Genomic DNA, 11,916 nt, shown 5'->3' with positions numbered 1-11,916 from the left:
TTAACTGGTTAACAGATAATCTAGCCTGAATGTAATCAACCCACTGACCCCTAATTCATACCCTAACTTATTACAGGTGAATGGTACCAACTACAAACAGACTTTTTAGAGGCTCGCACAAATGTCTTTGGTGTATGTGTCTATTCATTTTAAGGTACAAAATAATAATAATTATTATAATAATAAAAATAGCGATTTTGTGTGCTGTAGCAGTTCTTGTATAGCTCACAATAAGTGCAGCTCTCAACCCCTCCCACACCCAACCACCCTCCCTTGCAAATATTTGTTAAATAAGGATTAGACAGGTCAGACACCATTGTAGTGCAAATAGTAAACGATTAAAAATTTTTTTTACAAAATATAGAAATGTTTGGCTCCAGTAACTGGACAAACATGTTCCTTTCAAGTATCTCTCACTGAAGAATTTTTTTTAAAACAAGTTACTTCCATTTTAAAAAAAAAGTCTTTATGTTTTTTTTTTCTTTCTCTTGCAGGTAAACAGTTTCAAACCAACTAGGTTGCATAGTTCTAACATTGTAAGCACCTTTACAAAATGTAACTTTTATTCTTTCATTCGTTCTTTTTTTAATTCTGTTTTTTCTTCATTTTTCTTTTTTCCTTTTTTCTTTTTTTTTTCTTTTTTTGTAAATGTAGTGCAGAAGATGAAGGTGTATACACCTGCACAATATTGTCCCTTTACCAACGTTAAGGACGTGCATATGTATAGTGTCTGTATGTATAGAGATATGTATATAAATACATAGCCATATGAGTATACACACAAACACTACACACCTACGCAGTTCCTTGGTAAATTTGGGGGGAAAGTGCCAGTGAATGTAGTGTTCATACACATGGCTTTTCGAGGAATTTCAAAGACTTTTTGGACTTGGTCCAAATTGCTGCAGGTTAGATGAGCTGCTACCACGGCTTGAACTGGTGGGTAACTAAGGGAGGGAACATAACTCCCCTAGTAATAACTAATGTTTAGTATACTATGTAATAAGAAAAGGAGCATACTGAAAGGAAGGGGAAACCCCCAACCCATACCGCCATTCAGACGTATCTCATTCAAGCCCAGGTTTGTGAAGCTTTCTTCCTTTTTACAGCTGAAGTCTTTTCTGATCCTCCACAAGTGTTTTTTCTTTTTTTTTCTTCCTTTCTCTCTCTCTTTTTTTTTGCTTTTATTTCCGATGATTGTTTCATTAAAAAAAAAAAAAAAAAAAGGTTTAACCCTGTCCGGTCTTTCCCTTTTTTTCTTTTTTTTTCTTCCTTTCTCTCTCTCTTTTTTTTTGCTTTTATTTCCGATGATTGTTTCATTAAAAAAAAAAAAAAAAAAAAGGTTATACCATGTCCGGTCTTTCCTCTTCTTGGGCTTTTGATACATATCTTCTCAACTTAATAAGAAGGACCTTGCGCACACGCGTGCGTCTATGAACAGCCACACTCCTCCACAATCATATTCTGTATGTCTTTCTTAATGATGTTCTGGCCATCGTCGTAGTAGAGCATGGACATGGGCCGCAGCTTGGTGGGCACACAACATGACTTGAGGTTGGCAAAGGGGCTGTGGCCCCGCATGCGGTAATGGTTGATGACAGTGGAGTGGAAAGATAGCGATGAACCAGATGTGCCTGCTATATGGCTGGGGCACTCTCCTTCACAGTAGTTAGCGTGATAACCTGTAGGTGCAATGATCCAGTCACTCCATCCTATGTCCTTGAAGCTGACAAAGAACTGCTTCTTGCAGCAGATGTTGACTTTGCCATCACACTCCAGGCCTCGTCTCCGCCGTCTGTGCTGGCGGTCTTCTGAGTGCCGGGCAAGCATCATCAGGAAGGGCCGATGTGATTGCTCCTTCTCCTCTTCTCCTGTCAGTTCTCCGGCTTCCTTTTCTTTCCCTTCCCCATCATCTTCCTTTTTCTTCCTCTTGCCCAGTAGCACCAGACTGGCTCCAGTCTCTTGGCACAGGTCACAGGCAATCCGCACATCCAAAGAGTTCTTGCCTTGGTCCAGGAGTCTCTGGACGCTGCTGGAGACAGGAAAGATGTGCCAAGTGCTTTTACGGGTGTCCACTGCCTTTTCCGAAATCAAAGTCTCGCTCCTTTCACCTTTCAGCCCCCCGTCCTCCATATCTTCTGCTCCTTCAGAGTTGCCTTTCGGCTGCCGCTGCTGTTGAAACAGGCGGATGGTGACTTTTGTCCTGCTCCGGTTGGCCTTGGAGACCTTCAGGAAGAGCCATACTTCAGCATGTTCCACCACCGATAATTCACTGCCTTCCTTGGAGATCTCAAAGTGCAACATTTTCTTGGCTGTGCCTGATTTGGTAAATGGAAATAGACAGGAAGAACTTGTTAGTATGTCTGCTCGCGTTCTGTTAAAAAGAATTCTGTTACTGTCACCACAGTCAAGAATGTTTCCTACTTGGCTCTTTAAATTTTTATGGTCCTTCTATTCTAACCTTTCGTGCCTCATCCCCTCCTTGGTTTGTCTTTTGTGAAAATTCTGTCTTTAGAATAGTTCTTTGCCTGTTGTTTTCCAGCATCACAGTTTGACCCAAGCATTTTGATACAGTAATGATATATTCATTTATGTAAAGTATCTCATGGTAAAAGAGCATCAGGAGCTGCTAAGAGTTCGTTTGCCTAAGCTGTCTTTGTGATCACTGTTAGCTGAAAGGCAAAGACGCTTTTGTGATGACTATATATATACCATACACACATAAGTCTGCACCTAATAGCTAAAGTTAGGGGGTGAGTTTCAGCCCTGCCAATTCTTTGGCAATACTTTGGAAATCACGTCGGAACGAGGTCTGCCCTTTCTTCCTCCTTAAAATGTCATTCTTCATATGCATCTTAAAATGAGTTGTAAATGTCAACTGTTTCAAAAAACAAAGAAGTACTAAAATATGAGCCTCAGCTTTGAGATGTTTGCAGAGTTATGTTGTGAAGAATTGCAGCAGGCAGGCTCTTCATCCTGTGAGATGTTAGCTGTAGATCCTGTTCTTAATTTAACACACTGTACTTGCTGTGATTATAGTAATGGTGAATACACTGAGAAATGAGCTAAAGAACTGTATAATTATGGGGATGGTTCTCTGGCATAATTGTATCAACTTGCTGAGATGTCATGATGATGATTATGATGGTGAGGGGGTGTTTCTCTGATACAGAGCTCATATCCCTGGCAGAAGTTGGAATGAATAATGAGGGCTGTTTAATGATTTGATCATTAGAGCATGAAAAAGTTAAGAGATAATGAATTAGCTGGGGGATGGCAGTGGTTTTTTTTTTTTTTTTAGAGAGGTACTTTTCTATTTTCTTGACAGAAGAAAAAGCCATGCTGGCATCTTTTGTTCTTTCTCAGTGCAGAGGCCAGGACAGATCTGAAATGCGCACATATCTGACCTTAGTGAGAGAGAAACAGTATTCACAATTATCAATATGTCATTGATGATATTCTTTGAACTGCCCACGGTGCGGTGGTTCTGCTTGCCAGGGAACCAGAACTTTGCACCCTAAAAAGGGCAAGTGGTGATCAAAACTGAAGCGGTTGGACTCATATAGGAAAAATTGCCCTCGTGGCAGCGAGGCTTTCCTCCTTGCTTCCCACTGCCACTGAACTCCACTAGTATGGGCTCCCTGACCACCTCCCTGCTGCTCCGTTCTTGGGTGAGACAGAAGTGGGGAGAAATCACAAGAAACATCTATCCCGTATTCACTTGCCAGTTTGAGTTCTGGGTTTTTAAAGTCTGTAGTCAGGCTTAGCTGAGCTACCTGTCGCTTTCCTTCTCTGTGAAGTCCTGGTACTGATACACTCAGCTTCCCCTGGTGGCGTTCCCAGGTCAAAGAAACAGACGCTTCTGAATTACAGTGGCCAAAGGGCACAGTGTTTTGGTTTTGTTTTCCCTCTAAGTGAGAGTGCGAAATTGTAGACTTTCACTGTCACTGCGATAGGGAAACACATGGTTTGTGTTAACTGCTTCTCACAGACTTGGCTGATGCCAGTCTCCAAAGCGAGTTACATAAATTTCTCCGGGAGCTGCATGAACCAGTGGGAATGTGCCTTGGAAAAAGGAAGTGACTTATAGAAAAGACTCAACAAGGCATGGTGGAATTACTGGTTTGCTATTATTTTTTAAATAAGATCAATTGAATAATGACTGAAAGGTCATTAGTCAGCTCTTACCAGCTAACACCATTTTTTTCCATTCTGGAAATGCAACTATGGCAAAGCTGCCAGCTGAGTTGGAGCAGAGAGCGGGTGATAGGCATCAATCCCACTCTGCCCAGGATTCAGAGCATGAGGAGATTACAATGACATTCCTCCAGTTCAAAGGAGGTCTGGTCCAGGAGGCTGGCTGCCTTGTACACAGAGATGCTATAGTGTTCTCTACTAAAATGGATACTTCTAAGGCCTGTACAGACCAGCCAGCCAGTCTGTGGCCTCATTCCCCACCCCCCGACTCTCTCTTCTAAAGCAAATGTCTCTATTTAGCTCAGCCCTTCCCTTAGCACAGTCCTGATAAACCCTTTCCGAGGGGGATCTGGGTTTCAGGATAACCTGAAGGTAGGAGATCTGCCAGGAGTAGCTTGCTGCCTCCAAGACTCTCCATCCAACTCCTTCTGCTTACTGTCGCTACCCAAGGCAACCCTGGGGGGAAAAAATATGGTTGCAGAAAGAGTTCTAGCACCAGCAGCCCCTTCCCAGCTGCCCTCTTTCCCCACAGCTCACAGACAGGTGTGGGGAATAGGCATGTATTGCTGGGAAGCGCAAAACTTATTCTGTGTTCCTGAGGTACCAAGCTGGGCACAGACAGGGGCTCTGCCAGAGCTGTGCCAGACATGAACAGGGGAAAAAATGGCCCAGTGTGAGGAAAGCAGCTGGGGGGTGCAGACCTGGTTCAAGAGGGGAAGAAGGCGTTTGGCCCATCTGATCAGAAAAGCCGGGCAGCCCTGCGTTAGAGAACAACCTAATGCTGTTAAGTGCTAATGCACGATACTTCACGTTCTGTTATTTCCATAGCAGTGGGAGTTGAAAATAGTTATGAAGTGACATCTCTCCAACAGTAAATATTCATATTACCTTATGCACTGGCCAGCAGTGTAGCAAAGCAACCAGTCTTTTTTGACAGATATTACATGAAAGAAACAGGACCTCGAGAACTCCCTTAATTAGTTTTTCATATGCTCCTGTATGCGTGAAAGTTGAACACTTCCTCATTTCTAAAAATATTAGAATAGTGTGGTGAAGTACCTGAGTACTTGCTTTTTCTTCATTTGAGGGAAGTGAGCTTGAGCAAGGCAGTATAAGACATGTCCTTATACAGGGATAACAGCCTCCCTGTAGGTTGTTAGCTACAATAACAGCCTCTCTGGATGTGGTTAGCTACATTTTCACATGAATGGTTGGTCCAGATTCTAAAGAAAAAAGATGCAGGAAGCTTATATGAGCCTAATATTTCTAGACAATACAAAAGCCTGGGTCCTCAAACCTGCATAGCTAATAAAAAGTTTCATAGCAATTAAAAAAACCTTTCCCTTTCACAGATCTTTTTAGAAGGAAACGGAATGGTGCAAAGTTGGGGATAAAAAGCATGCTTTCACATTAGGAAAAAACGAAGCTTTTCTGAATTCTCTCCACATTCACAACTAGTTTGTTACGATCACAGAGCACAAATGGTATGAATCCTGCAGTCTTTACAAGGTCACTATGCTCAGACAAGCTCATTCTGAAATCAGAGTTTGGCCTGTGCTAAAACTGAATTGAGATCTCTAGATCTGGCTCATTACGATTACACATTAACTTTATAACTGGATCTTTATTTCTGAAAAGTTCAGTGCTACAATAAAATAAATTCTTTGAGTGTTCTGAGACAAAAAATTGCTGTATTTCATTTTCTCTGAACATTGCTTAGGGATTTAGCAGTCTTTCCTTTTTGGTCTGAGTTAATGACCAGGTTCAAAGCTTTGGAAATACATACTGTTCATCTAACGGAAAGTAAAAAGGAGACCTTCCTGAAAGCTGGGGATGGTATCACTTCCAGAATTACACTTTGTTTACCCTCTTGTCCTGCCTTTTCATCTGCCACAGCTGATTTGCAAGGGTCTTTTTCCATTTCTAATCATCCTGCTCCTCCTGCCTGACTCCCGTGGAAAGAACCTCAGCCCAACAGTGGTAATGCCTTCATCACTTCCATGCTCGCATAAATGGCAATGTCAACAGCCTGGATTGTTATCATAGCAGAAAGCAGCTGAAAAAGGAGACGAGGGATTACTTTGGGCCCCCTTTGATTGCTTTTCCTCATCTTCCCTTCCCAAAGCCTTGGAGAGGCCACCTCTCTGCTTTAGTGCTGAACAAAGTCCCTTCCAGGAAGAGGGCTGTGACATCGAGGGAGCAGTCTAGCAGCACGAGTGACACCAGCGAATGCTGTGAGAAATAGTTAAAAACACAAGCCCTAAGAAGTAGTGCATATATGGTAAAAGGTTTAACGGAAGGAGTTACTGAATGGAAAGAAAGTGTAGCATCAGTATATACAGCATGAGAGTTTGCTCATATCTGTTTTTCTCTTCAGTGGTGCTCGCACACCTTTTTAGGAGAGAAACCTGAGCACACAAGCAGTGGGGTGCCTGCACAGGTTCCTTCCTCTACACCTCGGGAAGGGCTGCAGGACTCTGCTCTCTGTACCTGCTTCCAAGTGGCACTTGGTGATGGGCATGGCACAGGAGAGCACGGAGGGATTGGCAGAGCTCCTGCACGCCCAGGCTCAGCCCTGCGTGGGGTAGCTCATGGCAGGCTCATGGCTGATGCCCGCAGCTCCAGTGCACTCTTCCTCTGAGGCTAAGGATCCTTCCTTTAATAGGTCTGGCTTTAACCGTGCAGCCGAAGATCATTTATTTGCAATTTGCAGCAGGATTCAAGATCGAGCCCTGTTAGTTCAAGCTATATACATATACTAGGTCGGGTCTAGGCTCTACAAGTAAGAGGATCTTTTTATAAGTAAAATGCTAAGATACTTAAAATGATTTTTTTTTAACCATATGCTGTTAAATGGTTAATGCTGTTTTTTTCAAAATGAAAGTGATTATTCTTTCTAGCATTATAATGTGACTTACTCTTAATTTCTCTTAATACAGTCTCTAAATTTTCCTTTGAAAAATGCTCACTGTGTAAGAAAGTGCTGTTACTTTAAATTCCCATGCTTCACCGCTGCTTAATTTTGAACCGTTTTTACGTTATACTGTAAGTGAACTGTTTTTCCATACAAAGCAAGCTTTTTTTTCCTTTTTTAGTTGCTAACTTTACTACTGCCTATGTTTAGATTTGGGGGAATTTGTACTGCGTGCCAATCTGTAATTACATTCAAAAGCATCCTTCTCTTCACTTCTCATTTCCGTTCCCCAGGAGACAGAAAAAAATAGGTTACTAGAAAGGTTCCTCTAAAGAGAGTGAAGAGAAGAGCATGGTTATTGAGAGATAATTGCTCAAAATGTTTACTAATGAGTGACCACTAGAGTTAGATGAATTGTTCACAGCGTCAAATTTATTCAGTGAATTTAGCACTGTTATCGTCTGGCAATTATCCCCTCAGCAGACTGATTATTACAAATGTGTTATTACCACGATTAGACAGTGGCCGTTTCTGTGAATGCGTTTCAGCCGACGGATCACCGGCAAACGATTTATTCTAACTATTCATCACCCCTTGTATGTGACTGGTCATCCAGGTTGCGTACTTTCGTTCCTGCTCCCTGACTGCCTGACTGTTGCCTCTAACAAAGGGAGGAGCAATTATGGCACAAATAACAAACACCTTCTCTTTATGTCCACATTTCCCTCTGCTGCCAGTAAAAGGAGATTTTTTGTTGCAAGAAGGAATAAATGAGAAAAAGAAAACCAGGAAAAAGAACTATTCCCCAAGTATTCGTGGGGGAAAAAGCAGCAGCAACCTCATTTAAATACCTTTTCTTGAAAAGTTAACCCAAAGGGGCACTGACAAGGTCATTTGGAATGTGAAATAATTCAGTTCTGGTGAACCTTGACTCTCCTCTGCTATTTTGTTAGGAGGGAAGCACTTTACATCCACAGCCTAGAGTTCTTTCCAAATTGAAAGCCCTTCCCCCACATGGCTTTAAATATTTAGAAAGAAAAAAGGTGTTTGTTTGGTTGAAGTTTTCTGCTACTCGATTTTTGCATTTATGTCTGAAATAGCTCAAGCAAAATTTAGGAGCACTTGCACCAGTAACAGATTTCAAGGTAAAAACAATACCGGGTCTTTGTCTTTCATAAAATAGAGAGTAATTTTTTTTCTACATACTTGTAATAAGTTCTTGTATATTCTAAAATTGAGTGGATCAGAAGCTGCCAGTCTGTCTTCATTAAAACATTTAAATTTTGTGCGCTAAGGCCCAAACCCCAAGCCCACTGAAGAGAATAACAGAACTTCCAGTTGCTTCCAGTAGACTAAGCTTCGGTCCTACATCAGCCTTGCAAAGTTTGGTCACGTTAAATGAGATTGATTTCCCATACCCATACGGACATACCTAGATACAAGGACTCCTCGGCACAGGCAGTGTAGATCCGCCCTGCAGGCAGGAGAGCACAGGAATGCACAGACTTATCTGCAGGAACCGGTTCCTGTTGCAGTGGTGTAGGTGCAGCTGCACCGGTATGTAAGCACGTCTGCCTTGGCATACCCGTACGTAAGGACATCGTGCACTTACACACACGTATGGGCAAATGCATATTCAGATATTTCCAACTGGGTTTGCATACAAAACTGTGAGCGTGGCTCCGCACAGGGATGGACACCTATGGTACTTTCTGGCTCTCTCAGGTATCTTTTTCCAAACTTGTTCCCACTTTCTCAGATTCGTCTGTGCTTTCTCAGGCTGGTCTCAGACCCTCCAACCTCCCTGCATGCTCACATGTTGTTACAGTGAAACAGATTAATATAGGATGGCCGCCTTCGTTCTTGCTTTCATTTGCTAAACTTGAAATCTTTGATACAGTACACCACAAAAAAGAAATAAAAATCAAGGGGAAGTAGACTTGTTTTTTAAAACCAAGGAGACTGCATTAAAAAAAAAAAAGATGTGAGAAAATCAGCTCAGATGATGATTCACAGTCACATTTCTCAGTATCTTGTAAAAAATAGTGATAATTTCTGATCTCTTCGTATTTCCAGAACTTCCAGCATGCATCAGTTTATCTTATTCCCCTTTGCCTGTATCCTTCCTGCATTATTTTACTTGCAGTCTTCTACTCCCGTGAATCTCTGCCTTTTAAATAACCCAGCAGAGAGAAACAAGAGCTCCACTCAGAGAAGGTACAGATCAGCATAAAGATCTCTGGGATTCAGGATCCGATTAGGTAGAACAGGAGCTTGCAGGAAGGTTTGCCTAGTGTGGAGCAAAAAGCCTTTGGAGTGTGCCCTCTCGTGGCCGTTCTTTACTCAGCACGGATACCTGCACTGATCAACACGCTCGATTTCGAAAGGAAATTGATGACATTACTGAAAGAGGCAGAAGCGACCCATCCTTTTTTCCCCCCTGAAATGCCAGCCTAGCTGTATAGGAGCGGGTGTCTTCCCAGGAAAAGGCATGAGTGTGTACTCACATGGATCTGCGCACGAAAGCAGGCGTCACATGATCCAGTCAGTTCACCCGGAATTCAGTATGAAGCGATAGGAAAAGGTAGGATTGGTCTAAATAGCTGACAGACTTTCCCTTTTTTTTTTTTTTAATTTTTTTTCCTGACAGCTGTCTGAACGATAAGCCTTTGGATTTCAGTATTTCCACCCAGTAATTACTATCACCTTCTCAGGGGCTGATGTTAGCAACCCATTTCATGGGTAGTTCAGTTGCCAAGATCAGATTCCCTTGGCAAAACCCCAGGTCTGCCTAATAAGCTATCTGCTTAAAAATAATGAAAGAGTCAGTAGCCAACCATATTTTATGAGCATTGGGTATCTCACTTCGAGAACCTGTTGGATTTGCTTGTCGCAAAATCATATGACCCCTCTCCTCAAAAGACTATTTTTAAGACCTTGAAGTAACCCACAGAGGTCTGGCGTAGCTACCCTCGTAGCAGAACTAATCGAGGTTAGTAATCTTAGTTTGATATGCAAGTAGAAAATTATTTTCATGTTTTACTTGTAAGAGTGCCAAAGGACAGTAGGGTGCATTTGTAAACTTTTGCCCAATGCTCGCGGTCATTAGTTTTGCAAAGATCTGCCTGGATTTGTTAGCTGTGAAAACTACCTGCCAAGTATTTTGCTGACTTCCTGGACGTAACTACACCTGTGCTTCAGACAAGTTCACTGCATTTAGTTTCCCCTCTAATTGTCTGAAGCCTGCACTCATTCGAATTTTGGTCTGTTTTAGAAACCAGCAGTCTCAAACCGGAGCCACGTGCACAGGGCACTGTTTGTTCATTCACTCCATTTCATTGTATGTCTGAGGATACAGCTGATGAAAGATGGAAATACTACTTTTTTATGAAGGCAAGTAGTAAATGTGGCTTCTGAAAGGTAGGAGGAATGGCTGGTTTATGTCAAGTCATACCCAAAGGAACAGAAAGCCTAAAGTCTTATTTCTCTTTCCATAGACCTTTATTTGCTACAATGTGAGATGTTTCCATTCATTTTCATTGATTTCCTATTGCCCTCTTTCAAGATAAAGTGAGTTTCACATTAAAGCAGGAAGAACATTAACCTGACTGGGAGAAGAACATGTTTATTCTCCTGCCCAAACTTTTAAACTTATCCATAGCGAAAAGTGCGGACTGTCCATGTGGCTATATTCTACTCCTGTCTTTTTAACCCTTACTTGCTATGTGACATGTCACTTGCCTTCTTTTTGCCTCACTTTCCTCAACAGGAAAAGTAATACTGCATTAATATTTGACACACAATGCTGCTGGTGCGTGAGTGGAAGAGATCCCAGGTAGAATTCACTTAAGTTGTGGCAGCATTGGAGCTGTAAAGTGTGGTGGATCCTCTGATGTTAGCAAGACAGCAGCTATGAATGGCTGTAGGTGAAAAATACGTTTAAGCTGTCCGAAGTTACTCCACAGACTGGAGTTACCATTTCCATTGTAAGCCCAAACCCTAGAGCTTGGTTTCTGGGTTGTTAATTGCTCCTCCCTCCTCCCAAATCAAAGCCTAGCAGGTATGGGGAAAGGGGCTGCAGCAGCCCTCCTGCTTTGGCTTCCAAAACGGGCTTAGCATGAAGGTGGAGAACAGCAGCAGGCAAGAAAGACTTGGGAACACAGCGGATGCCCCCGTCCTTCAGCTGTGCAACTCCATAGCACGTCGTCTTAAATTAATTTGGCTAGCAGTGGTAGCACAATGCTATGTAAATCAAACTAAGTGACGTGCAAGCATTGGGTAGTTTGTGGCGGGGCGGGGGGGTCGGTGGCTGGACTATTGGCCAGCATGTGGGCAATAGCACAATTTTCACTTCTCACGTGACCCCGAGAGCCAATGGCTTCAGGAGCCACTGTTGGAGGGTGTCATACTGAGTAGGCATATATCAAATTCCAGATTCCTTTGTGTCAGAGCTCAGGAGAGACAATAATGTGTTTACAAATGATTGGGACTCACACAGTGAAGAGAAACCACTGCTCATGCCATATGTGTTTCACTGTGCTCAGAGCGAGCTGCTGAAAACCAGGTGGGGAATCCGACTCAGAGATAGCTTAGAGATTTCTTTGCTTCTAAAAACTCCTTTCTAAACTAATGTTGAGCCGCCCCTGCTTCTAATGACCACTGGCATTGACACCTTCTGCCTGCTTTCTGAAGTTGAGGGGGTTGAAAAAACGAAAAGCCTGAGCTTTCACACACAAAGCACCGATAATGTGTATATTGACAAGGACTCCAAAGGCAAGGGCTCCTTGTACAGTTGGAAATCCAAC

General features: G+C 42.5%; 1 protein-coding gene across 2 annotated transcripts in view; it reads right to left on the bottom strand.

Moving 5' to 3' along the window:
• Positions 1 to 1,264: 1,264 nt before the first annotated feature.
• The window catches only part of INHBA (inhibin, beta A), a 15,275-nt gene continuing 4,623 nt past the window's right edge, over positions 1,265 to 11,916 (bottom strand). The window contains exon 2 of one of the 2 annotated variants that reach the window (XM_010146168.1): positions 1,265 to 2,318. In XM_010146168.1, coding sequence (XP_010144470.1) covers positions 1,432 to 2,318 — 887 coding nt within the window. In that variant the 3' untranslated portion in view covers positions 1,265 to 1,431. The remainder of the gene's footprint in view (positions 2,319 to 11,916) is intronic. The other variant, XM_010146167.1, reaches the window with a different exon arrangement.

This window comes from Buceros rhinoceros, unplaced genomic scaffold (assembly GCF_000710305.1).
Source record: "Buceros rhinoceros silvestris isolate BGI_N320 unplaced genomic scaffold, ASM71030v1 scaffold11252, whole genome shotgun sequence".
Classification (NCBI taxonomy): domain Eukaryota; kingdom Metazoa; phylum Chordata; class Aves; order Bucerotiformes; family Bucerotidae; genus Buceros; species Buceros rhinoceros.
Note: the sequence above shows the minus strand (reverse complement) of the source record. Positions and strands in the feature narration are given on the sequence as shown.